The sequence below is a fragment of the Fusarium tjaetaba genome (genome assembly GCF_013396195.1).
Source record: "Fusarium tjaetaba strain NRRL 66243 chromosome Unknown NRRL66243_c0000156, whole genome shotgun sequence".
NCBI classification, from domain to species: Eukaryota; Fungi; Ascomycota; class Sordariomycetes; order Hypocreales; family Nectriaceae; genus Fusarium; species Fusarium tjaetaba.
Window position 1 is genome coordinate 1 of NW_023501352.1, and position 25,629 is coordinate 25,629.

A 25,629-nucleotide genomic window follows, 5' to 3' on the forward strand; every position below is an offset into this window, starting at 1 on the left:
CCCCGTAACCCGCCATCTCCCTCTGCCCCCCCCTTCGCAATGCTGCCAGCGATGCGCTCCGCTTCGACCAGGAGTCGATCTTCAGCTCTAGAGGTCATCTCGAAAGAGAGTGCTGCTACTTGACAGAACCTGCTGTCTTTGGTCACGCCATATTCCTGGAATATGATAGTGTGCGGAGTTGAAACAAATCGACACTCGTCTTTGTTGATGACAGAGGCTTCTCTCACCCATTCTTTGGTGATTCCCGAGAATCACCGAGAATTGCAAGCAAAACATGAAACTCGACGAAAAGTATATCTCTTACCTGTCGCAGCTCCTCTAGCACTGATTCTTCAACGCCGCTCTCCTCGAAATCAACTCGCGAACTATTGACGACCTCGTCAATGATAGCTTGGTAGACGTTTCCAACGGCTGGGTTCGACATGATTTTATGAACGTAGTCCGGTCGGTGGGTTTGATTGGGATATGAGAAGAGGTGGATCCTCAATTGTTGAGTCGCTGAGATGGCGTCGTCAAGCAGGTGTGCTCGATGGCAGTTCTTTATACACGGATGACCTTGGCTCTGGGGAACGCAAGGTACAGCTCGCTATAAGCAGCGCAATCCTGTTCTTCAGAAGAGACCTGAAAGGGGCCTACTGAGGAAGAGATATTGTAGTGCGAATGTTGTTGCTGAGGTAGTTGAGAAATGCGCTTGATGTCGATAGACGTAAATTCGGCACTTAGCCACGGCGATGCGATGCGCCTAGCTAGGCGAGGCTCTTAAATGATGAAAGAATTGATTTCAACTGCAATGCGAAGCAAAGATGCTTCCAACGAAAGATCAGGAGAAGCAAGAGACAAATCAGTATCAATTAATTTACTGCGTCACACGGATGCAAAACACCGAAGAGGGTCTTGTGCCAGGTCGGGGTGTTGTGCGGCTTTGTGATGTGATGTGCAGTGGGGAGAGTTGGTAGCCTCTGGGAGATTTCTGTTTCATCAACTGCTAGCTACCGTAGGCTGACTCAGCACTCCAATTCTAACCCCAGCGGCCACTGGGCTTTCCAGTCCACTGAGAGGCTCCGCTCACAGGGCTGATTGAGAATGAATGTAACCTAGATAGGTACCTCACAGATTTATCGTTGATTGTGGGAGCTTCTGGGTAAAAACTTTTGTCTGGAGGAAATGATCGTGTTCTCATTCATCACCTGTGTTCGCAGCCTAAAGCTTAACCTTATAAGCGGCAGTCATTCCATGGTAACCTACCTCATTGCGACCCATCTCTCTATCATTGTCACAGCTCAGATGATATCAAATTCGTAGGTAGGCCTCGGAAAGGAAGTGGATTGGAACAACTGGGATGTAAAAATCAATTCTAAGTTCAGGCTTTACTACACTGAAGCTGGCAAAAGACTTCTTTCACTTGTAGATAATTGTTTTACGTCTCCTTCACTCCAGCTACATCCTCAGTGATCTTTAGCTTCAAACGCAAACCTCAGCGAGATATCAGGAGTGCCATGTAACATGCATCATTCACCCGGCCTTGTATTCACTGTTTTCTCCATCTTTGGAAACACAACTACTCCCTATCGTTCCCTTCCTTGATAGATCATTCATCTGTTTTTCATACTCATTTATATGTTGTGTATGTATCTGACATCGCCGTCGATCATGCCACCAGTCGTCTCAGTGGGTGTGCCTCGGTATTAAATACATATTCGTCCAGGCTGATCAGCTCTGGGTCACTGAAAATGAGATAAAAGTACTTGAGGGTTTCACCCATCCAGAAAGACTCCATCGAGTCCACAGCGCGGGGTTTCTCCTCTGTAACAGTGATATCCCACACAGCTGTATTGGCCAGCTCTGTCTTAGTCACTTCTTCAATTGATTTGAACATAGTCCAGGCGTGCTCGGTATACTCGTTCTCGCCGGTGACCCGATACATCATGAAAACACTCTCAATAGCTTCTGGGCGCAGGATATATCGGCGATCGGGAATATGAGTAAACCCGCCGGGCAGATGCTCGTCTTTGATAATAGCATCCGCCTGTGCTGTCTCACCTTCCTTGATCTTTGCCTGCTTAAGGACACCTTCTTTCCACAGCTTTTCGTCCCATGGGCAATGCTCCTTGGAGTCACAGGGAACCATGTAGAAGGTCTCAGGCATGATGCCATGAGGAAATGCTTCATAGGTGTAGATGCAGCCATTGGTAAGTTTGACTGCAGTGTCGACGTCCTGCTGGCGGTTGAAGAGTCGTCCACCCAATGCCAGCATGCCTCCAAGAAAACAGACTAGATGCTGCCCCTGGCTCTCAAGTTCCAACTGTATCTTTCCACCTTTGTCTTTGGCATGCACTTGTCCAGATATGAGAATATCTTTGTTCTCAGGTGTCATCGGTCGAAACAAATTGTGTTCTAATGCTGCATCCACGGCCTTCTCATACATGGTTTGATAAACAGGCAGTTGTCCACCTGTTAGTGCAGCCATCTTGGGCAGGTATTCGTAAACGCTGTCGGCCATTGCACCTAGGGTGAAAACCGATCCTTGGTTGAAGATCTGGCTCTTTGCATCCACGATCAGAGGCCACTGTCCAGGGAGCATGGTCGAATCTTGCTGTGCCGCCAGGAGATCCATGATAGTCTGTGAGGCGTCAAACCACTTGGCATCTCCCGTGAGTTGCGAGAGGCGTGTAAGCTCAATACACAAGCTTCCAATCTCTGCAACGAGGACGCCGGCGCCGGCAATCTGATTTTTGCCCTCGCCGGCAGCGTGAAAATTCCAACGCAAGACAGGCATGTGATTGGGTGTGTCAAAAGCCTTGTAAATCATTTCACCAACCTGAACTGCCTTACGAAGCAAACGCATATCCTCACTAAGCTCAAAGGCGGCGAGAAAGCCACCGAGATAACGAATAGTAGTCTCAAAGATATTGACTTCCTTGAGATCTGTGGCTGTGAAGTCAATCTTGTCGACTGCATCCACGGCTTCGTAGAATTCTTGGTGCATATCCATGATCCAAAGGGTATCAAGGGAGTCAACGAGAGTAGCGGCCCAGCCGCCGAATGGATTTGCCTGTCCAGCCGAGACGGGACTGAGCTCGTCTGCCATCCAGGCATGCTTTCTGTAAGAATTCCAACATCTTGTGAAGGTCGCCTTGACAGCTTGCTGACGCTCGCGTCGCAGTTCAGCAGTACTAATGGAGAATTCAGGGAACGTGGCTTGGACCTTGGGATAGGTGACAGGAGGAGAAGTGGGCAGTGATTGGAAGGCGGAGTGAGGATAGTTGACTTTAACGGTGTTCCAGTAATAGTTGTCATCCTGGTCTTGCCTCCACAGCGAAGTCTTTACGGGCCAGCCGTGCTTCTGGTTGTGGTTGTAAGGGCCGTGTCCATATCGGGGTCCAACGTATTCAGGGGTCCTACCAGCCCAATAGCAGAAGAGGATCACTGTCGATAGGCCGCAAACTAAAACGAGACCTCGACTGCGGAGGAGCATGGTAGAAATATGGGCCCGAACCGCGTTGAGTGTCGAAAGGAACAGAGAAAAAGGGTTTCGAGATGTTGCAAAGAGAGTTGTCTCTCTCCTCTTTCTTTGGTGAGGTAAGGGAGAGGTAGAGATACCTAAGGGAAACTAATCTTATCCAAGGCTCTTTGTCTTACCTTATCTTTGATTTGACGCGCTGAGGTTGGTAATAAAACAGCTTGGCATTTGTACCATGCAATTTGCCCCGCCAAGCAATGGCGGTATGTATCTTATACCTTGATTCAGGTAGAGGGTACCTTGCTTTATTAAGGTACCTTAGCTCGGCGAATTTCGACCAAATGTGAGCGACACTACCAGAAGGACCAACACACAGTTAATGTATATTTGAACACTGTACATCCCACGCTGAAACCTCTTCTTAATACAGTGTCGATTGTTTAAGTGCCTGATAAACATCATCCACAAAATCAACTCAGAATGAAACTGGTTCAGCACACTATATGATACTCTTATTGAAATTCTCTCCGCTACAACACTGTAAAATACTTTTCTGAAAAGTGGGTTCTGTTGCTCTACTTCTGCTGTGGTTAAAATGTGACTCTGCTGTTTCTGGCAGGATCTTTTGTCGTTTTTCTCTTCACATTCTTCCAGAGTGAGACATGCCAAATTCTTTCTTCATCTGGTAGTTACTATTTCCTTTTACGACCTTTGTTTCGATGGAACCAGAGGCATGTGCTAATCCTCGGCAGTGTTCACGGAGCTTGACAGCCCTTGTTCGGGTAACACGACCCTTCCATCTGCATGACGGACATCTATCGGGGCGAACAAAGGAGAGCTTAGCAGGGGGGCTCGCTACGTGAGCCGTAGTATAAGACCGACCTGGCGGAGGAACTTGTAAACCCTTGGCCATCCATCTATCTGCCAGGCCTCAAGGGCCAAAAGATGAATTGTTGAATCATTTCATCAATTATACACATTCTAGACCTAAAACTTCGAGATGAGCTGCACCATAGTAGTCCTCAAACTTATCATTAACATATAATATGATGACAAAGAAACTTCAGGGGCTAGTTGTATTTCATCGTAAACATATTATCCATCATTCTCTTGCACAGTGGAACGGAACTCCTGTAGTACTTGACATTATGAAGCTGGAGGTAATTCATGTCAGCTGCCATGACTAAGAAGTACATCAGCTCAAGAATGAATAACAGTGTCTGATGGCATTAAGTTGCCGATTCCATCATGCCATCTTGAGCTACCAGCAAATGCAAGACTCAGCTCAGCAGAAGACCCAGCTACAGAGCTGTCCGTTCTACGTGCAGTCACTCCAATATGACCCAGAAGTTGTTCGAAGCTGCCATGCCTCTTTCGTCTGACACTCAGGCAGATGTTCCTTAGCACTTGATTCTTTCACTACTTGATTTGAGATAAGAAAACGTCTATAGATTACTGCTTCTGCGTTTTTACAATCAGCAGAGCGTATGGCTCTTCTTAGCTGCCAACCTTTACTTGATATTTTGCGACAACGTGGGTAAAACTGTTCGGCCAGATGTGACTACGAGTACGCCCTCGTCAAAGGTCCTAAAGAATACAGTGCCTATAGCGGTAAACTGGTAAATGCCTAGGTGTTTTTGATCCCAGACGCGCCGCTTGGACCCTATTTGGGGGACACGCTTGCTGGCGGATCCTTGTTTAACATCCTCCATCTCACTATTTTGGGTAAGGTATACTTGTTTGAACAAGCTACAGCATGGACCTGCCCGTATGAGCTATCCGTACTATAGTGCCCCTTGGGCCAAGCCATAGGTGGTGTATGAAGCGTCTCACTATATAGAAATATAGAGATAAAGCTGAAAGATGCTGGGAAACATACAGACTTGGAAATAAAAACCACACCGCTACGATAGTTCTCAATGATTACCAGTACGATAGAGATTACGAGATGATACTCGTGAGCCATAAGAAAGAAATCACTCACCTAATCCCACATATTTGGAAAGTTGCCGTAGCCATAATCTACCATTTTACAGCCAGCCAGTGCTTAGTGAGAATTTGGAAGAATCTCGACGGCACATGTTATCCAGCTAGTAAGAAGGAGAGACTTTAAAGGTGCTATAACAAGAAAAGCAACGAGGTCTCTTGGTACTGGTTAAGACAACTGTATGAGAGGAGGATTGACTGGGTCAGTGATGACTTGTTCCTTACCTAATGACTTGACGGGACGAGGGTTGAAGCTACCAGTAGGTCTCTTATATATGGAACTCACATAAACATGGACGTTAGTGTAACAAGCTGGAGCGCATTTAATGGTAAGACATTCAGCTATAGTGAGCGCCGAGGTACTTACTTATCACATGATCAAATTGGTCTTGTAGTACAATGACAGTCGGAAGAGTATCTGACGTTCAACGATTTAAATAATGCTCATGGCATCTAATTTTCATTTTGATTTCATTCTAATTCCAATTCCTATCCGATCACTATGCATAAAAGCAGATCCCAAACACCCCTAATAATTAATACAAGAAGTCCACCATCAAAGCGACTTCATACTCAGAACTTCCAAGACCGTTATGATGCAATGATGCGTCTATCGTAATTTCATGACCATTCCGTTTCGTTCGTCTCTGCGTGGAGAAGCACTTTCATACCACGAGCAGAAGGGCAGGCGGGACACCCCAACTCCGTGCTTCAAATACAGAGACCCAGATACTAGTGAAAGGTCATACCTACCGTGATCCAGTGGATACTGGCACTTATCGGATGGTCATCTGCTTGGCCATGGAGGCCTTGCTCGACGCGCCAGAGGCACCAATGCCGGCGGTGGCACCAGCCTTCTTCTCAAAGATCTTCCAAAACTTGAGACTCTCGTCAGCAGCTAGAGGGTTTGTTAGCATACTGCTAGTTACGGTTTGAGTGTGTGGACTTACCAGCTGTCGCAAGCATCTGGCCGTCAGGGCTCAGGCAGCTGTGGAGGACTCGGCTCTCGTGGGCGGGGATCTCAACCGTACGGACAAGGGTGGGGTAGCTCCAGATGCTGAGAGAGTTGTCAGGGAAACCACTTGAGCTGACGATCTCGCGATGGTGGGGACTCCAGCGAAGAGAAGTGACTTGAGAGCCGGTGTCGATGCTGTTGACGCGAGCACCCGAGGTGGAATTCCAGAAGTGAATGTGACGGTCGTAAGAGCCGCCACCAGTAGCGAGGAGGTTCATGTTCCAAGGGCACCAAGAGAGGGCCTTGACAGCAGCCTTGTGGTTGGTCTTGGTGAACTTAGGAACGGATAGAGATCGGGCATCCCAAATGGAGACAAGGTTGTCGTTGCCGCCAGTAGCGAGCTGTGCGCCATCAGAGCGCCACTCAAGGCCGCAGACCTCGGATGTATGGGAGACGAGCTCAGCAACTTTGTGCTCGGCAATGCGAACGTCGTGGTTGTAGACAAGGCCGCTACGAGCACCAGTAGAGAGAAGGTGCTTGTTCCATCCCATGACACCAACACGTGTATCATGGCCGAACATGCTTCGAATCTTCTGGCCCTCTGCAACGTCCCAGATCTGGACCTCGCCAGTTCCCATGCCAACACTGACATAGGCTCCATCACCAGACCACTTGACGCTGCTGACATATGTGTCAGGGGTGGTCTCAAGGAGACAGCTAACGCTACCTTCATCGGCAGACCAGACGTAGACATTGCGCTCGAGACCGATAGCAACCTGGTTACCAGAGCTCCAATCGAGAAGGTTGAGGTAGTAGTCGTCCACCAGGCCAGGAGCATCAAGGACACGCTCAGGGGCAGTAGCAATGCGGCGGCGGAGCTGGGCCGAGCTGGAAGTAGTAGACTTGAGAGGGCGGTTATACTGTTGTCGCAGGTCAATTGGCTTGGAAGACTCCGGGGCAGCAGGCTTGAACTCGAGGATGCGAGTGTTTAGGCTGACACCACAGGCGTTGGCAAGAGAATCTTGGTAAGCCACGGTGTTGGGGGAGGGTCGAGAATAGTTGTCAGGCTCATCATCGTTGATGTTGAGGCTCTCGAGAGCAGCCAGGGCTTCGTCAGCAGCAGTAGATAGGACAGTAGAGCTCTCGGAGCTGCTGCTCTTTGGGCGTTGCCTATCGGCGAGGTCGAGCTTGCCAGAACCAGCGTTGGAAATTGCAGAACTTGCGCCACGGTTGGGGATAAATCGGTCGCCACCATAGTTCAGAGTAGTCTTAGCAGTTTTGGAGCGGAGGCTCTTCTTGGACTTTGTGCTTGAAGGGGTCTTGGTGGTGTTGCCAGTGCCAGTGAGAGTAAAATCAGAGACGCCAAGCTCAAGAGCCTTCCGGGGAGTCTGAACTCCACGGGCGATGTTGGACTTGGGGGAGTCACGGTGAGAGGACTTTGTGGTGGATCGAGCAAGGTGAGACATGAGGTTACCGCCATATGTAGAGCGCCCGGATGGTCTGAACTCGTTGCTAGACTGTCTTTCGGGGGTAAATGGGGAAGAGTTCAGGTTGACGGGGACGTTCGTGGTGGATGACTGTTGGCGGGGAGAGGGAGTCAAAGGCATGCGCCCACCAGCGGTGCGCGCTGAGAAAAGTCCCTTATGGGACTTTACAGGCGTCGACAATGCTACAGAAGCCATTATGAATTTTGTGATATGATGACCTGTGTGTCAAACTAGGTAGAGATAGTCGAAGAGCGTGTAAGTGGAGCTCTAGACGAGTGACCACAGCTGGACAGTATATCGAGCCTTGATGCTATCGAATGACGTCCGATGAAGGGCTCCTAGTAATTAGTATACCTGTTCTGAGATCAATGATCGATAAAAATCGAGGCTGTCTTCACAAAGATATAACGAAGTTGAGGGGCGATCAAATAGCCTTGGCGATAGGATCTATCAAGCTTTGATGTTTCTTGTAAGAAGCGTTTGAAGAGAGGTTGATAGAAGAGCACTTGGCTATAGCGAAGAATTAAAGTGATTGAGGAGGAGAGCGAGTTGTAGATGGTGATCATGAAGGGAGAATCATTCACAAGCTGGAGCTCATGACAGTTACCTTTTATTTACTTATGCCCCTCCGAGCTTCTGGCCCGGCAACCATTAAACCTGTAGTCGGACCTGAGTTGCTCCCGTTCCGCGACCCTGCCAACGTAGACGAGCCAATTAGATTACGCAAACATAGCGCCTCATCAGCCTCATCCTTGCCTGGCGCGAATGACCAAATTTCTCTTAGTAGACGCGGCTCCAAAAGGCCAGGGGGACTTTTTCTCTTTGTCTGTTGCATCACCGGCCGCATTTAACACCATCCACTCTTACATCCACTTTCTTCACCGACCTGACAGACGGCTCAACCACGAGAACGTGACTTTGTTCATTGTGTGTAGTCGTTTCTTGTGCTCAGCCTTTGTCCCTCTTTTTCTCCGACCATCCAGTTTCAGCGGCAGCACAACGTTGTGAAATGTCCAGCCAACGCCACTGATCGCTCGTCGAATTTACAATTTAAGCCATGGCTCAACCTTCAACCCCCGGACAATCTATCTTTGGCGGGCCTACCCCTGTCGTCGGAATAACACAAGCCTTAGGTGCTGTCAGCCAGACTTCGTCGACCTCGAATTCGGTTCAACCGGCGCCGACGCCGCCTTCGGCCACTTCGTCGTCTAACAATACCTACATCATGCCAAATTCCCCTGCAAAGGGTCGCAGCGTCGCCGATGGATACCGACCCAAAGTCACCCGCACGCTAGGCCAGAGACCCGCTTGCCTAGTAAATGCTTCAGTGACGTATTGTGGGAATAATCAAATATATGCTTTTGGAGGATTCGACCAATATACCGATGAGGTTTATAATCACGTGCTGAGGCTGGACCTCGTCAGCCATCAATGGAGTCTTGTCGACAACTATGGTGATATTCCAGGAGTTCGGATGGGTAAGCCACGCAGGAAACCACCACACTACAGCTGCTAACATTGTCCAGGACACACTGCCACCTTGTATCAGGGAAACAAACTCTTAGTCTTTGGCGGCGAGAACGAACATCGAACATACCTCTCGGACCTTATTGTCTTTGACCTCAAGACTGCCCACTGGACTCAGCCACAAGTCTCAGGCCCGATCCCGAAAGGTAGAGCGAGACATGCTGCTGTCTTACATGAGGACAAGCTCTTCATCATTGGCGGCATAACTGGCCAGAACAACTATGTGTTGGATGACATTTGTTACCTCGATTTGAAGACTTTTACCTGGTCCAAGTCTTGGCGATTTGTTGGTCGTTTCGACCACTCGGCTTATATCTGGGGCGACCGAGTCTGGGTATTTGGAGGTCTGAGCGAGGACATGGACAAGATCAGCGATCTGTGGTGGTTAGATCTGAAAGGAAACCCGCAATTTGATTCTCGACCTCAAATAGGTATCTTCGATCGAGGTTCACTGTCTACTCGAGCTAGTAGCTCTCCCCGGCCTCCATACACCATGGCCCAGGCTCCTGTCGTAGGGGCTTCTGGCTACGCCGCCAACTCTCGCACAGCTCAAGTCAATCCACCTTCAATTCAAATGAAGACATACGCGCCTGTGGCCCCGGGGTCTATATCTGCTCTCAAATTCATGTCTGGTCCCTCAATTCCCTCTCAGGGCTCTGGTCTTCACTTTCATGCCTACTCTTCGGGTACCCTTCTCGATTTTGTCACACCTGCGGCGACTCTTACGTCGAGAGAATGTTCTTTATCAGCCCTGGATCTTGGCACGCTTCGCTGGACGAAGCTTGCCGGAGGGCGGGAGATCTTCAAAGCGGGTTACAGGTGGCATTACTGCTGTATGAATGAGGATGGCACCAAATCTTGGTTACTAGGATGTCCAACTGACCCTGCTCCGGGCGACATAGGGCCCAATGGCTATGAAGAATATCTTAGGTAAGGTCGGTTTTGTTTCAAAACTTGATCCTGTGGCTGACATGATTTGACAGCGATATTATGGAAATCGACCTGCGACGGTATGGCTTCCTAGGCGATAATTTGACACCAGAACCAAGGGTAGAGTCAAGGCCATCTGCTATGACAAGAGCCGTGGATCAACCTTCTAAAGGATTAGGTTCAGATCTAGCAAAGCTCTTCAACCAGCCACCTGAGACAGGCAGCGGAACTGATTTTGTCGTTACTGCGCTGGCTGGTGATTACGATGACGATGAGGCTCTGAGCTCTGGTCTGATTCGAAATGATGAGACAACACCGCGGAATGAGAGCTGGCTCTCAGCAGACGCGCCGACATCACAACCTATTCATGTTCACAAGCTCATTCTCCAAGCGCGTTGGCCACACTTTGCACGTCTTTACAACGCCCAGATGGCTGAGTTTCACACCAAAAAGATGCACATCCCCGAGCCTTACAGTGTAGTCAAGGCCTTCCTCTACTACCTATACACAGATAGCATCCGTGGTACCTCAGACAACGATAGTGACGCAACCACGGCGCTCTCTGATGTGGCTGGCCTTCTGGTAATGTCCAACATCTACAATATCCCTCATCTTCGCCTGCTCTGTGTCAACAGACTTGCCAAAGAACTCGATGTCGACCATGCTTGTATCATATGGTACTGTGCAGGGCTCGCTAATGAAGAGTGGTTGCGCAAGCGTGCCGCAGGATTCTGTATGACTCACTGGGGACGTATCGTCCGGACCCAGGGCTTCCTCCGTTTGCCGCGCACTGCACTCGTCGAGCTTTCGCAAGAAATCGACATGGAAGGACGTATCATCGGCGGAGAAGAACTCGAATGGGGTGGCATGAACGATAACATGGGACACGATGCTCGTAAGGGGAGCATAAGCAGTAACCAAACCCACATGATCGAGTCTGAAGCCGATGACGACGATGGCATGGAGATGACATGAAGTAGTTAACATGTACAATTGCTGTTATCTTGGTGGCTGGCCCACGGATTCTGATTTTGTACAATGCGAATCTCGGCAACTTCATACTCGCAAAGTCACCGATTTGCTCGATGCCAGAAGGCACCTGCCCTCTTTCTGGTCCTGCTTTCACTACCTACATCAAGTCCACCTGGCCTTCTGCTTCACATTCGGCTGCAGGATGGCCGGTAAGAAACATAGTGGCACTTCGGGAAATGTTCCCTAAGTATAGGGCCGCATATTATGCACCTGCATTGTGCAGTGCCTATATTATAGAGCTTCTGTCCATTGGGACGTAGACGACTGTTGCCTCCTATTCTTTGTTCAAGTTGGCCTGTTACGCATTGCGAGGCGTTTTGTATCTGCACAGCGAACTACTAAGTTATGAGCCTATGGTCTTGTAAACTCAGATAGATATGTCGAATACACGATACCCTTTGGCCCTGTTCACCCCGTCTGATCTCGACTCATAGATTTGTCTCCCCGGCCCTCACCTCTTCCAGAGATCAAGCGCGGCAACCTTTCGGTGTCCACTAAGTACGTCTGACGACTTCAACCGGTTGATAGTTCTTGTTTCAATCCAGGCCGTGATGCTCATGCTCTAGAAAGGAATCACTTGTCTGGTCAAGGCACTATTGCAGCAAAGAGTAATTAGAACCATCTACTAGCAGCATCAGCATGTCCTTGATTTCTTCAACTAAGTTAGTATTCGATCGCATCTTAAATTTGGTGCTGGAATCTCAAAAACAATACTATTCACTTCAAGGGCACGCGAAGCTGTCCAGTCTATAACCTCGCTTTTCATTGTTCGACCGACTCCAACCATCCTCGCTTTTAATATAATTTCAGCACAAGATGATGGTAATTGCTTTACCAACAATAGTCAACTGAACAACAGTAGTAGCCAACAACAAATGTGTTCATGCATCGCCGTCTCAAACAAAACAAAAAGGAAGACCGCCCAAATTTCCAGGGCACTATGCAAATGCCATCTTCCCCAACCTAACATCTAAGGGCCCCTTACCAACTTTTAATAATAATACCAGAAAGCAATGAAAAGAAGAAGAAAATTACCCATTTCCACGTGCCAGGCCAGCCAGCATATCAGCACAGGCGTCTGAGTCGAATTAGACGTCGAGTATCAATAGATCCAGCTAACGCGTACCCAACCACGAGACTTTCCAATACATGGTATGTCTTTCTTAAGTGATGAAACAGTTGCAGAAACTAGGGACAAGCCCTGAACTTTTGCACGCGGTTGGATGAAGAGTTAGAAAAGTGGTGTGCCTTTCCCCAGTGGTTGAGTTGACGCCGTCTCATTACGGATCGTTAACGCCGAAGTAAGATGTTGAAAAGTTCGGGCACAAGACAGAATGCAGTGTCTAGGAGGGGTATTGGCGACAAAGAGATACTGATAGTGCATATAGGCTCAATACGGTGTGCCGGAAAGAGTCGAGAGTTCGTACCAGATTGCACTAGATTCATCTGGAATCCTAGGCGTCACTCGGAAATGTAGTAGTTTCACTTCCTTTGGCGGTCTCATTCAAAGTCTTGTCATCGTGCTGTACTATTGCATCATTTGATCTTCTCCTATTCCCGGCAAGTTCATACCTGCTGCAAGAGCCTGAAGCTTGAAGTCAGGATTGCAGGGAAGGGAATGAGCCTTATGCTGTCGGAAAATGTTAGCATGTAATGGACTTTAAAAGCTAGGATATCGTGAGGAGACCTACGTATTTCAGTCCATTTAAGTTTTTATATCGTTTGCCGCATGTTTCACAACTAAAAGGCTTCTCCTTCTCCATTCCCAATGTTCCGGGGTAAGGGGCACTTGTCTCTGGGTTGACGATAGAAAAGGTACCGTCTCCATTCTCGTGAAGCTGTTGGGTTTGATGGCCGTGAGTTTTGTGGTATCTGAAAACAAGTTAGCAAGCGAATTCAGGTTCGAGTTACAATCGAACGCCATGAGTCAGAACTTACTTCAGACCGTTCTGATTTTTGTACGCCTTCTCGCAGCCAATAACTGGACATTTGAACGGCTTGTGCTCTTCAGGCATCATCATGCTCTGTAAACGCTGCATGAGAAGCTTATTGGCCTGTGGATCGTTCAACTGGCTTTGGTTAATGCCTAGCTGTTGCAATTGTGCCTGGATGGAACGGTTGGCAGCAGGGAAAGCACCAGTGGAGCTGAAAAGGTGTTTGCCAGGATCGTTTATGCAAAAGTTCGAATCACTATTATTCTGGTTTCCGCCAAAGCTCATATCGCCAATATCGTTCGTGTTACCACCCATAGGCATACCTGGTAGGTCTTCCTCCATATCGACTTGCTGGGTATGTGGTACCTGTCCTTGGGTCGTAAGAGTAGGTGTATTAACGGAAGAGACTGTGGGGTTGTTCTGTAAGCCAAAGCTAGCCGCAGCGGGTGTAGGTGGCTGAGAGGTCCGTAGGCCCTGTGTAAGACCAGAGGTGTTCATATTCAGCTCGGGTCTCTGTTGCTGACCAAAAAGTTGTCTCGTTTGGGACATTCGCTGGCTATCGTCCATCTCCATCGTGCCGACAGCATCGTCCATTTCCATATCTGCGACAGCATCCATCTCATCATTCAGGTTTGACGCAATTGCAGAACCTCCATGCGTATCATGGGGCGTCTGTTGGCCGCGGTTATGCTGTCCAAGTTGGTTCGTTGCAAGGGAACTGCCGCCTGGTGCTGCCGACCCAGCTCGGGACATCGACATCCGAGGGGCGTTAGGCAGCCCCAACTGAGAGAATTGAGAAAAGGCGTTATTTCGGGCTGTGTTCGGGCTGGGTTGCGTATGGGCTTCCTCGTAATGTTGCAGCAAGTCGTGGAGATTAGGCAGGATCTTGCCACAGCAGGTGAAATCTCGCATGAAGTTGGCCTCCAACTTGGGGAGATAGGAAGATGAGTGAAAGGAAGGAGACTGGTGGGTTCCGAAAGGCGACGTGCCGGCCATCATAATACTATAGAGCCACGATGTTAGTAAATTGTAACCTCAAGTGCGATGAAGAATCGGGCATGATCGAGTTTCTGACGCATGTGGGCTGTCGCAGGGCAAGAATGGGGCTCAAAGCTTAGAAACGGCTTGCCACAATACATGATCAGTCGTCTTCGCAAGCGATGATAGTCGCAGACAAGCTGAGATTTCATGCAACAAGCCATTTCGCTTTGGTCAAGCGGAATAAGGTTGAGCTCAAAGCAAGTAAAATAAGCCTGATCGTGACAGAGAAGTGACCGCTCGGGCAGGATGCCAAAGCGAGGGCAACGTTTCAAGAGCAGGGTGATGATGAGGATAAAAGTATGTAGTGAGGTGACTTACTCGTCTCTAACAAAACTACCAAAAGACATGCCTCCCCAGCTCATGCCACCTCCCATAAGGCTGCCAGCAAGAGACTCTCTTCTATTGCGGTTCGCATTATCACCACGGTTGGGATTGTTCATTGATATGGGCTTAGGGCCAGCGCTGACAAATGAGTCCCGGCGGCCCATAGAAGGGTCGAGGGATGGCCCGGTAGTCATGGCGATTTTGGTGTCTTCAAGAGGTGTAGAGTCGAATGGCTGAATGACAATGTCGCGGTTGTTGATGCGAAGGTTGGTATCAACGATTTGTAACTCTTCGGTGAGGTCGAAGGAAGTGTTGGTGGGAATACAAGGATCAAAGTCGCCGATGGAGAGTTGGGGGGCAGCAGCTTTAGCGGTAGTAATAGTACTCGACAGCACCGAGGCAGCGGCTGGAACAACGGATTTAGAAGCAAAGTTAGCGTGAGCGCCAGGCAGAAAATGGCCCGTGGTAGGGGTCTCGGGCTGGGGCGACGGCGACTGCGTCAGCGAGCTCGAGCCCGAGTTGACGAGCGACCCTGGAGAGTCAGGGTTATCAGCAACGGCGGCGGCGAAGTGGGCATGGGCGCTCGAGTCACAGGCGCGGTCGTTGCTGTTGGCGTTGGCGGTGGCGGCGGAGTCTGCGGACGAGGGGGCGAGACCTGATGAGCGAATGGCGCTCGTAGGATCCCGCATCCTGGAACTCTTGGTGGAGGTAGATGCACGCGGCTCGGTTCCCACAGTGTCGCCTGGCTTCTGGAACAAGCTGCCGAACAACTTCCCCATGTCGAATGAAATATGAATGGTAAATCTGATGGTATCAGAGTACTGTGATGTTTCTGATGATGAAGGTAGAGAGAAGTGTAGAGGGGGTATTGACAAAAACTGGGAGTACCCGAAGGTTGAGAGATATAGATAGCGAGGCAGCCTGAAAAGACCCTACCTTTCTAAGTAAGCTGGGTGAAGACAACAGCAGGAGGTACGCCCTGTGTTGGTTGGTGTCATCCACCTGCCAATACCAAGAAAGTACCTGAGGTAACCACGAGATGGCAGGAGAGATCCAGGTACCGATGTCCAATCACACCAGGTCAGGTCAGGAAAGGTGCTATTCCCAGGTGTTTCTGTGTTGTGGCTAGAGGAGGAAAGAAAAAGCAGGATCTTGATCCTAAATGATAAAAAGACTTGGGTAATATAGCCTGAGCTTAGGATAACCTTTGCTGAGTTTATTTTGACACCCTATATTAAGGTTCGCTGTTTTCTTGCCCCCGGAGGGACGGTTTCGTCCAAGACGCGATGGGTTAGACTAGGCTTGGCGTGATGCTGTCCAGGGATCCCAGTCACTCACTAACCGCTGTATGGGTTTTAGCGCGTGCTGTTCTGGGTTCTTTGGTGGGATTTGTGATAAATCGACGAACAAGCTTGTTTGAGGGGCAGAATATGTATGTACTTCTGGTACTCCAAATAGGTGAGAAGGTTTATAGTGATCGAAGGGCAGGCAATTTGGGTTTCGGGATGTCTCTCCGCCTGAAAGGTTGTGAAATAGAAGTGCCTGTCCGCGCCCCGGCGCTGGATGAGTCTTTGGTAGACTTTTAGCGGTCAACCCAGGTGACCTATGCGAGTACTCCCACGCAGCCACGCATCGATGATTACTCTTTTTTGAGGCTTCTTGGGTAGACAGATGGGCCAAGTGTGGTGGTATCTGTACCGCGAACGAGGTTCTCAAATGGTGTCGAATTCTACTTGGGGAAACCTTAATGTTGACTCAGGCCGCGTCGCTGCGACCTATCCGATGAAGAGTTGTTGGAGGGATAAGTCGATGACAACTTAATAACGTACAAGCAATTGCTGTGTGAAGTAATTACTGTATTCAGTTACTTCGGGTGGGTGTCGAAAAGGTGATATAATAGGCAGTGCCAGCGAAAGCACTACTGCAAAATGATCAGTTTGAAGGGTTGAGATGGACGGGTGGGTGATGTGTAGATGATGTGAAAAGGATATCAACATGAACCCAGACTGTCAATGAAATTGAGCAGAAAATGAACTCAGCGGTATGCCTGCAGATATGGAAAGTGAACAGTGGTTAGTCTTAATAAGTTACCACAACTTAGGCGTCTCCTCGATCGGATGCTCTATAATATACCATCATATCGTTACATACTCAAGCTTCGAAAGAGATATGACGAAGATACAACAGGGCAACTCTCAGATGCCCACACAACCACTACGCCTCTAGTAAAAGTGACTTGCCGCAACCTTTTTCCTAAGGTAGTACAAATAAGAGATGATCAAGGGAATATAGCCAAGTCCTTGGTTAAGTTTCTCCAGCAGACGCTTAGGTTCCAGACTTGTAGTTGATACTACCTACTGGGATGATTCATACCATATGACGATGTACTTAACTTACGCATGTCTGAGCTGATGAACGGTTGATAGATGACACTGTACTTGATGCTGTTCTCGATCATCTTTACTTTTTTTGAGCTTATAAAGTTCTCGCGGCGACAAGGGCGGGAGCCTGATAAGTCCCTTAGAGTAAAGTTAAAAGAGCAAGTGATGATGATGCAAGGTTCATGGTATTTGAATCGCAAAACGAAACATGACAGCCAATCAGTAGAATCAAGGATCAGGGGTTCACAAAGGGCGAGGGGGAATTACCGAGAATGAACAAAAAAGCATCAGCTGGTGTGGGGGCTCCAACGTAGGCAGTTAGTTGAGGCCAACGCACACGACAAACACTATATTCAATGCGGTGTCTGCTCAACCCCTTATCCAGTAATATGATTACCTAATTCACCTCGACCTGAATAGAATGATATTTGTAGTGTTTCTCTTACACCGGAAGAGTCTATCCGGGATGGAAAGGTGCGGCACAGTAGGCGAGTAGCGAGCGCATCTACTGGATCAAAGCTGCCCTGCAAACGAAAATGGCAACATGTATGGATAGTATGGAAATTCTCTGTATATTACTGTATTGGTTTTGAATCATTTACGGAATTGCTTGACACTTGAGAAGCATAATCTATGCCGTCTTTCACAACCCCAAAGAGGCCGAGTTACACGACAACGTCTTGTTATACATGGATGCTGCCTACATACCATAAAGCTATGGAGACTCTGGGTGCCAAGCCGAGGCTCAACAAATGGTACAGTACATATGGGCCACTAGTCCCTTGACCCACGAGTCCCAGCTATACCTGGTCCTACCGTTGCAACGCTGCTCAACACTACATATTCGGGCCTCAAGGCGCTAATGTGTATGAACCTGTTCGAGGACTAGATCCCAGCTTACGAGTCGTATGAGATTCATGTGGAAGCTGCGGTAACCGTGTCGATACACCGCAGGCCTTCCTTCAGATCTCCAAGAAAAGCATGTCCTAGCCCAGAATAGCAAGAATCCAGTCCCAATGCCAAGTGCATTCTGGTGTCAATATCTCACAGAGAGGTGAATATGGCTGATCAAGTCAATTCTGGCGTTAATTAAAGATGCAGAAGACAAGAGGGAAACGGTTTCCACTCATCCAGCCACAAAACGTGGCACATTAGTGCCCTTCCATGGATTATCACTGGTCTCAAATGCCGACCAAGACCTCGGTCTGTTAAGTTCATTACATTTATTAGTTAGACACTCAATCAATGCCAGACTTTCCTGGTGGAGATGCCTACTAAGTTGGTTGGATCCACTCGTATTTTGCCAAGACAGAGTAAACTACGGTACGCATTTGCGAATAAGGCAGTTTCAGCGTCGTATCAAACTCTAGCAAAACTACGGAATATCGTGCTAGCTATTCTACTAGGTCGAGAGATTGCTAGGTCGCGCTGGGAAGCAAGATACCCGATCGCATCGTGGGCCATCAGGAAAACGATTTCCATGCTCAATGATTAGCGTCTTCAAACGTATAGCTAGTGACATCTAGTCTAGACTCGTTTTAGTGTCACCCTTCTAAGACTGCAAGGCTGAACTGTAAGACATGCAGATATGGAATTAATAGCGGACCAACATCTCCTAGTTTGAGCCATATCGAACCCCCAGTCTTTCTCACAGGAAATCTCAGAGAGCGATAGAAGTCTACCAGAAGAAGGGTTTCGTGTCTGTGAAGCAATGGCAAACGGGCATTGAGACCACAAACGATCCTGATCTTGTCTGAGAGTTAGGATCTAAGACTTTTGGTGTGACAGGTTACCATAGCTATCAACCGTCAACTTAACAACTCAAGGACCAACAAAATAGCTTGTACATTACATCAAGTGCTGCAAAGCTAACAGGGAAAACGATATCGACATACGAACATTCCCTTTTCGTTGGCTGAGAAGTGATTGCAAAGTTCCCTGCCTGTGCTCCTAGGTCGCATTGCCCTAGGTTAACGGACTGTTGTCTTGAGTCAGGTAAGAAGATCGTGATCAGAAGATAATGGAGAAGAACTGCTGTCAGGGATAGAAACGGGACCTCATAAACAAATCGCGTCGGTGGATTCAACTCGCGTATCCATAATTGAGAAACCCTCTCATTGAATATCGAGTTGTATATCCACGGATGATCAGCCTTGAAAGAGTCGGCCGCTAAACGCACGATGTAAGCCTCCTCGAGATAAAGGTGCCGTGCTAGAGTACTTGGGAAGGTGGTTGCAATCTATGCCTAGATGCCGCCGGCGGAACCGCCCCCGAGGTGAACTATTCGATCAAGGCAGTGAGATAGTCATTAATGACATCTGGGTAGTCGCTTGTTGGCTGATAATCTGATGGCTTCCCTTGGGCCATTTAACAACTCCAAAAATCACCACCTTTCGACTAGTGTAAAGTATTTACCTGATCAATAGGTGCAATTGGCTTTTGGAGGGGAATATCATTCCTGCTTTGGGTCGTGGTTTCACGACTCGGGTCGACCTGGACCGTGCAGAGTCTTTACGTCAGAGCATTCATGGGTTCTGCGAGAGGTGCCAGGGGGAGGCCAGGAAGATTTGGAACCCTTGATAGGTGATGAAAAGACTCTGGCAAGCTTAGTATATGATACCAGGACTTTAGACCAATGTATTTTGACACCCGGTTCAGCATTAGAAGTTTTCTTGTTCCTCTAGGGGTGCATTAGGCCAAACTCTGATATCCCGGCCGAGATGTCGATGTAATTATATGTACGTAGTAGATGTAGCGCAACGCTCTGATGCAACGTCAACGATCTAATTTCCGTTTACGCAAGTAATCACTGCACGTCTTTATGCGTCCTGTCAAAGCTTATGACTCTTGTCTAAGCTTGGACCAAAACGCCAACAACGTGGCATCAATGCGCTGTGGTGCTAGGTGACTTCTGACAGGTCAATGCCAATGCCAATGTCAATGCTTTCAGGGACAAACAGACCCGATGCCAGGTAGTCCCAATTGGATGGTAAGCGCGAGTCGAAAACGAGATCTCGTTACATTGTCATGAATCTGCGTCTCGGCAATGGCTTGACGTGGGGATGTGATAGATCCTAAACTGCTCCAATGCGAATGTGACAACGGTATTCACAACTAGGATCCAGGGTCGGCAGATAGAGGCGACGACGGTTGCGCCTTTCCTCATGGAACATTCGAATCACGGGCATCACTGCTGCCTGTCTCAATTTCAGGAATAAACCCAGGAAGACCATCATCACATGCAGACGACCCATTTCCATCTTAACGCTCTAGACGCTTTACAGAAGTTACCTTCAACATGGGTCTTTCCGTTCATCTGTGAGCTCCAGCCTTGCTCCATTTCTACATACGAATTACTTAGACAACATTTACGGAGTATAACACGAAGTACGTTAGGACTTATATGCGCACTTGATCTAATCCAGTGAGAATCCAAGTGGTGTCGGGTATCAATCCAGCAATGGCCTGGTCTGGGAAACTGGTGCCGCTGTCAACCTTCAATGCTGTCAACCTAGTCCCGGCCGATCGCCCTCAAGTTGGCATTCTGCACAACAAAAGACAATCAGGGCCTTTCCAAGTAGGTGGCTGGTGGTTCTTGCCCGTCTTACAATGGCACAAAGATGTATTTTGACGACGCCGATTCCACAGTTGTTCGAGAGATATTGTATCTTAATCACTTTTCAAGGAGCGACGTCTGAGAGGCCTCAACCTTGATTCAATCACTGCTGAAATCGACCCTGAGCGGATTCACTTGTTCTAGATCAGCGGCGTATACCGAGCTTCGAGTCAGACAATTACAAGACCGCCATACTTAGCTTTCTTTCTAACGAACTAAAAAAGGGTATCTTCGGCTCCTCAGCTCCTCTACATACAATCAATACTCCGTCCTACGACCGCCAAAGGGACGACAATTCATTCGCAGAGCCGCTTAACCCAAGCCCACATAGGCGCAGAACGGGATGTCTAAGCGACTATTAGGTTCACTTGTGAATATCCCCGAGATCTCGTCGTGGGATTTCAGCCGCGACTTATTTCACAAGTTAATGAAACTGTGAGCCCTCCCGCAACACCGATCTATCATCTCTTCCGCCGAGACCAGTGACCCGTCCAGCCGAAGGTTGAAGGGGGCTAGCTCTTTTCGAACTGCCATTGGGTCAATCGCCTAAATTCCATTCCACACAGATGTCTCAATTGTCAGTGGCATCGTAATCATCTTCGTTCTGATTCATCGACATGTGAGGTACCACAGCGCCGTTGCCTTTGATGTGGATTGAGCTAATAAAATATGGCTAATGGGTCCTGACTAAAAAGGTCTTGGACTTGGCTTCCATGCAAAAATGCCTAAATGCTTTAGCTGACTAGAAAGGTTTAGCTTTAATATGTCTACTCTTCTGTTGCACTTTAGCAAAATACATTGAAAACACTGACCATGTGGTCCAAATACTACTACCGCTTGCGGATGGAACCCATGGATGCAGCGAAAGAGCAATGCGGTTCGATGGTACCAAGTGTCATGGAGGAAGGGATTCCTTGTTGAGCATCGACCCGCAGACTTGGCTTTCGGCTAAGGCGTTCGTTCTTGCAGTTGAGCGATGGAAGTCAATCTCCACAGATCAGCATTCGAGCTCCAGTTCACTTCTAGATGCCGCAGAAAATCAGGATTGGACAGCAACGACTCAATTGAGCTGTTTGGCATCTTATGTTTTGCATATACTGTTTCTTCGTCGTTCGGAATACGGCATTCCCTATCTTGCAATTATTTATTCTGCAATGTTGTATTCATAAATAGTGTTGATGCAGGTGACGAGGTTTTCTACAACTTCGTACCCATTGCAGATAGCAAAGATACTTAGCTGACCAGAGAGCGAGTGAATACTTCCAGGTATAACCGACGTCATCGCCGGTTACTGCTCCGTATATGATTATCTGGGTGCAAGTCGATAACAGCTTGACATCGTAATGACAGCCTCCCGAAATAATCGGGCTCCTGAAATTGCACCATGAACTGTGATGTCATTATAGTGCCCAAAGGGAATCTACAAGCTAAGGAGATTCGTAGATCAACATACCTATGAGCTTTTCAAGCAAGTCGATACGATACCGGCAGGCGATCATGTGCATCAGGATATGTCGGTCCCAGGCCTGACTAACGAGGGATCATATTAATCGCACGAGTCAATATGTCGAATTGCCATTATTGCTGCAGAATGCAACTGTCCATCCTGGTCAGCTCGAGTAGCGTGGCTTGGTGTGATCTACTGGGGGCGGCTAGTTGTGATGCCATGCATCCAAGCGAGGTGAGGTAGTAGGCGGGAGTCTTTGGATGGAGGTGTTAGTGTTCCTTCAGTCTTTCAGATAAGATCGGATCACAAACTCCAGCATCGTAGATCTTACCCGAAGAAAGGCTGCCGAGGTCAAGAGAGGGTGTATGCCGAAGGAGCCTAGTCTGAAGCTACAGTCATATCCTTCTTTGGTACATTGATCAAAGATTCTGGAGTATCATCTCATCATATGGAAGGCACAATGTGATATTGGCCTCTTTTGAAGGGTATGAGGATCGTTCTGGTCTCTCTCTTCAGCCCCAGAGGTCTTGGGTTTGAGCAAAGTCATCATCAAATTCGAAGCCATCATGGATACACTGGTTGCAGAAAGTATTTATCTCTAGCCACGTTAGCGCTGAACAGGTGCATAGCCCTTATTGAACTCACTATGTAGTGGTCGAGTTACACCTAGTCTGGTCTTGACGCAATAGTATAAAGTATAATCCTCTTGTTCGGGTCCGATCACGAGGCCTATTCTATGTTGAACCGATATGATTCAACAATACACGAGAGTGACATGGAGTCCGGTCTACCTATGACAGATGTGCAAATGTGGGTGGTAAGCACTTATTGTGTTGAGTGTGCGAGTATGTGTTAGTCCTAAGCCGCTTGAGTTGCCATCATGTTCATAGTAAGGCCAGATTTGTCCTTTTCTTCTGTCTCTTTCCATAAATATACTACCAAAGTTTACTCACTTGTATAAGATTATGGAGCTATTATGAGTGTTTCAATGCTATCCGATGATGGTTGATTGTTGAGAATTTGTCGATAAACGTGTAGAGCATTGCGTAGGCACAAGATAGTAAGCTCGACTATGGCTGGTTCTCGGAACTTCTGGTCCACATATTTATCATGTATTCAAGAAAAATGAATCAGATTATCGAGGTGTATATACTAGAAATGAGACAATTGATGCGGGCAACATGTGAATAGTCCCATTCTTGACTTATATGATATTGAGAGGTTCGAGTATGCTGCATGTAAAGACCACCTCATTCGAAAAAGTCGACAGATGCTTGGGTGTTTTGGATAAACCAGATGGGGTGCACTGTATTCACCGAGATAACCTCGTTTGCTCGACTGACTATCGTTCGAGAGTCGACAGATCAGCTTTGCACTCTACCTCGAGACTGTGGAATCACAAACTGGTCCCGGGTAGGCAAGTCGAAGCAGCATAAGTTAGCCGTTACCAGCCAATAATCATACCTGACCAAGGGTGCATCATTCCCGGAACATTCCCCATGTCAGGCCATGAGGCGTTTCGTTTCTCGGGGCGCTCCGACCTGACCCCTGCCATGAAGCGATACATGAGGCGAGATAAATCCAGATGAGGATCTAGACGGCGACCTCACATAAACATTCCGAATTATGAACGCCGGTGGCCCATAGAGCCTGGCATAGCCCGACGACCCGAGAGTTAGCGAAAACCAAAGTCGTTGCTTACCGGTAGAGGGACTCCAACGGTGATGCCGAGATGCCAACTGCGGCGGGTACCTACGTGCAGGTGGAACTTTAGCGCCATGAGATCGGATTGTCAGTGAGTGCGGCATCACGTTTACCCAGTTGAACATACCATGCCGCTTTCACCGCAGAACGCCGCCATCACTGCCGCTGCTCTCGAATCTTGTTACGGCGTTCTGCGGCATAATCAAGCCTTACTTTATATTTAAGATACTATGTGCTGCCACGCCCATTCTAGAATTCTCGCGGGCGATATAGGGACATAAACCGCTGAAGCTGGAGAGCGAGTGGTCGGCCGTCCGTCCGGTTTACCATCTGTCATGGCTCTGTTGGAAAGACACTTCGATGACGGCATGTTTTGCATTACAACAAGAGATTGGGGGTTTGCTTCCGGGGCAGCCGATACTCAGCTCTGTAACATTAGCAATCAGATGCGCAGTTCGCTCGAACATTGAAAAAGATTGTCCCACAATCACCTCTCATTGTAGCATATCCTCGGAGTTCTCTACTTACAGGCAGTTTCATTTGAATTGAAGCCCATTCGGCGACTCGGGCATAGTTCGGTGACTGTTTGCGCCGGACGAGTTCGGAAGAAACTGACATCATCTACCGTCATGCAAGAAAAACGGTACACTCGGCCATGAAAATTTGTCTGCCATTTATATACATGAGGATAAGTAAGAGGGGATCTGGGATGCTCATCAATTACAGAAAGCACCATTGCCCCAAAATCGCAAACCTCACGACTTTATCACGACACTAGTACATCAACCTCACCTCACGTTTACGACATCTTTCAGGTACCTAACTTAGTACTGAAACTCAGCAACCTCTCAGTTGACCCACCCTGGGCTTAAACCACGCTGCAATCCACCTCGTTCGGTTTCTTATCATACCCACCACCTTCGCCCTGAAAACAAAACACCGTAAACTATCGCGCCCTGAGAGAGAAATCCCGTCCCTACTACAAATTTGCCGCTTCTCCCACGATCGTCTGTCCTCTCAATCCCCGTCCATCCCTAAATCGCAATCATGAAGATTCTTACAAAGGAAGAGGAGGAGGCGCACTACTCAGCTGTCGTCAAGGGCGGTCTCATTGGAGGTGGTCTTGGTCTTGCTGTTGGTGTTGGAGGTGTCATGTTTGCTTCAAGGCGATACCCTGCTTTCCGCGGCCTCACAATCCCTTTCAGAACGTTCCTAGTCACATCCGCGGGCACATTTGGCGCCATTATCAACGCCGATCGCTGGTCCATGGATTTCCAGAAGAAGCAGAATCCCATGAACTTTTACGAAGACCAGACCCAGCGCGCCCAGCAAATCGTTCGCGAGAACCAGACGACCTGGGAGCGCTTCATGGAGTACGGTAAGGAGAACCGTTACTCTATCGTGTTTGTCTCATGGCTCGCATCCATGGGTGTCGCTTTCGCGCTTGTGAGCCGTTCACCCATGAACACAGCCAACAAGGTCGTACAGGCCCGTGTGTATGCTCAGGGCCTGACCCTCGCGGTTCTCATCATCTCAGCTGTCTTTGAGATGAACGATGCCAAGAAGGGTGAGGGTCGCTGGCAGACCGTCATGGTCGTCGATCCCGAGGACCCCGAGCACAAGCGACTTATTGAGAAGAAGATTCATAAGGAGGAGTATGAGGGCCAAGACCTCTGGAAGGGTAAGTCGCATTTGAGATCGCGCAGGAAACATTATGTGACTAACAGTGTTAATAGATATGGTCGCTGCTGAGGAGCGCCGATTGGCCGCCAAGAAGCAAGCTGAGAGCAAGGCTTAAAATCACC

The 25,629-nt window shown here is 48.4% G+C and overlaps 6 protein-coding genes across 6 annotated transcripts; 2 read left to right on the forward strand and 4 right to left on the reverse strand.

Annotated features, from left to right (window-relative positions):
* FTJAE_7689 (transcription factor TFIIA-L) lies at positions 1–424 on the reverse strand (the record flags this gene model as incomplete). The annotated part of the gene is made up of 2 exons (XM_037354430.1): positions 1–155; positions 305–424. Coding segments are annotated over 2 exons (275 nt in total), but the record flags the coding sequence as incomplete, so codon positions are not given.
* Positions 425–1,648: 1,224 nt separating this feature from the next.
* FTJAE_7690 (class I alpha-mannosidase) lies at positions 1,649–3,475 on the reverse strand (the record flags this gene model as incomplete). Its single annotated transcript, XM_037354432.1, has 1 exon — positions 1,649–3,475. The coding sequence occupies one exon, from the start codon at positions 3,473–3,475 to the stop codon at positions 1,649–1,651; it is 1,827 nt and encodes a 608-aa protein (XP_037205189.1).
* A 2,747-nt stretch (positions 3,476–6,222) lies between these two features.
* FTJAE_7691 (cell division cycle 20 cofactor-APC complex) lies at positions 6,223–8,083 on the reverse strand (the record flags this gene model as incomplete). Its single annotated transcript, XM_037354433.1, has 2 exons — positions 6,223–6,344; positions 6,397–8,083. The coding sequence occupies 2 exons, from the start codon at positions 8,081–8,083 to the stop codon at positions 6,223–6,225; spliced, it is 1,809 nt and encodes a 602-aa protein (XP_037205190.1).
* An 862-nt stretch (positions 8,084–8,945) lies between these two features.
* On the forward strand, positions 8,946–11,320 carry FTJAE_7692 (ral2; the record flags this gene model as incomplete). The annotated part of the gene is made up of 3 exons (XM_037354434.1): positions 8,946–9,366; positions 9,415–10,345; positions 10,399–11,320. 3 exons carry the CDS (start codon positions 8,946–8,948, stop codon positions 11,318–11,320), a joined length of 2,274 nt encoding a protein of 757 aa, XP_037205191.1.
* A 1,511-nt stretch (positions 11,321–12,831) lies between these two features.
* On the reverse strand, positions 12,832–15,455 carry FTJAE_7693 (zinc finger SFP1; the record flags this gene model as incomplete). The annotated part of the gene is made up of 5 exons (XM_037354435.1): positions 12,832–12,905; positions 12,950–13,007; positions 13,069–13,249; positions 13,316–14,314; positions 14,671–15,455. 5 exons carry the CDS (start codon positions 15,453–15,455, stop codon positions 12,832–12,834), a joined length of 2,097 nt encoding a protein of 698 aa, XP_037205192.1.
* Positions 15,456–24,871: 9,416 nt separating this feature from the next.
* On the forward strand, positions 24,872–25,622 carry FTJAE_7694 (mitochondrial hypoxia responsive domain protein; the record flags this gene model as incomplete). The annotated part of the gene is made up of 2 exons (XM_037354436.1): positions 24,872–25,505; positions 25,561–25,622. 2 exons carry the CDS (start codon positions 24,872–24,874, stop codon positions 25,620–25,622), a joined length of 696 nt encoding a protein of 231 aa, XP_037205193.1.
* Between the last annotated feature and the right edge of the window lie 7 nt (positions 25,623–25,629).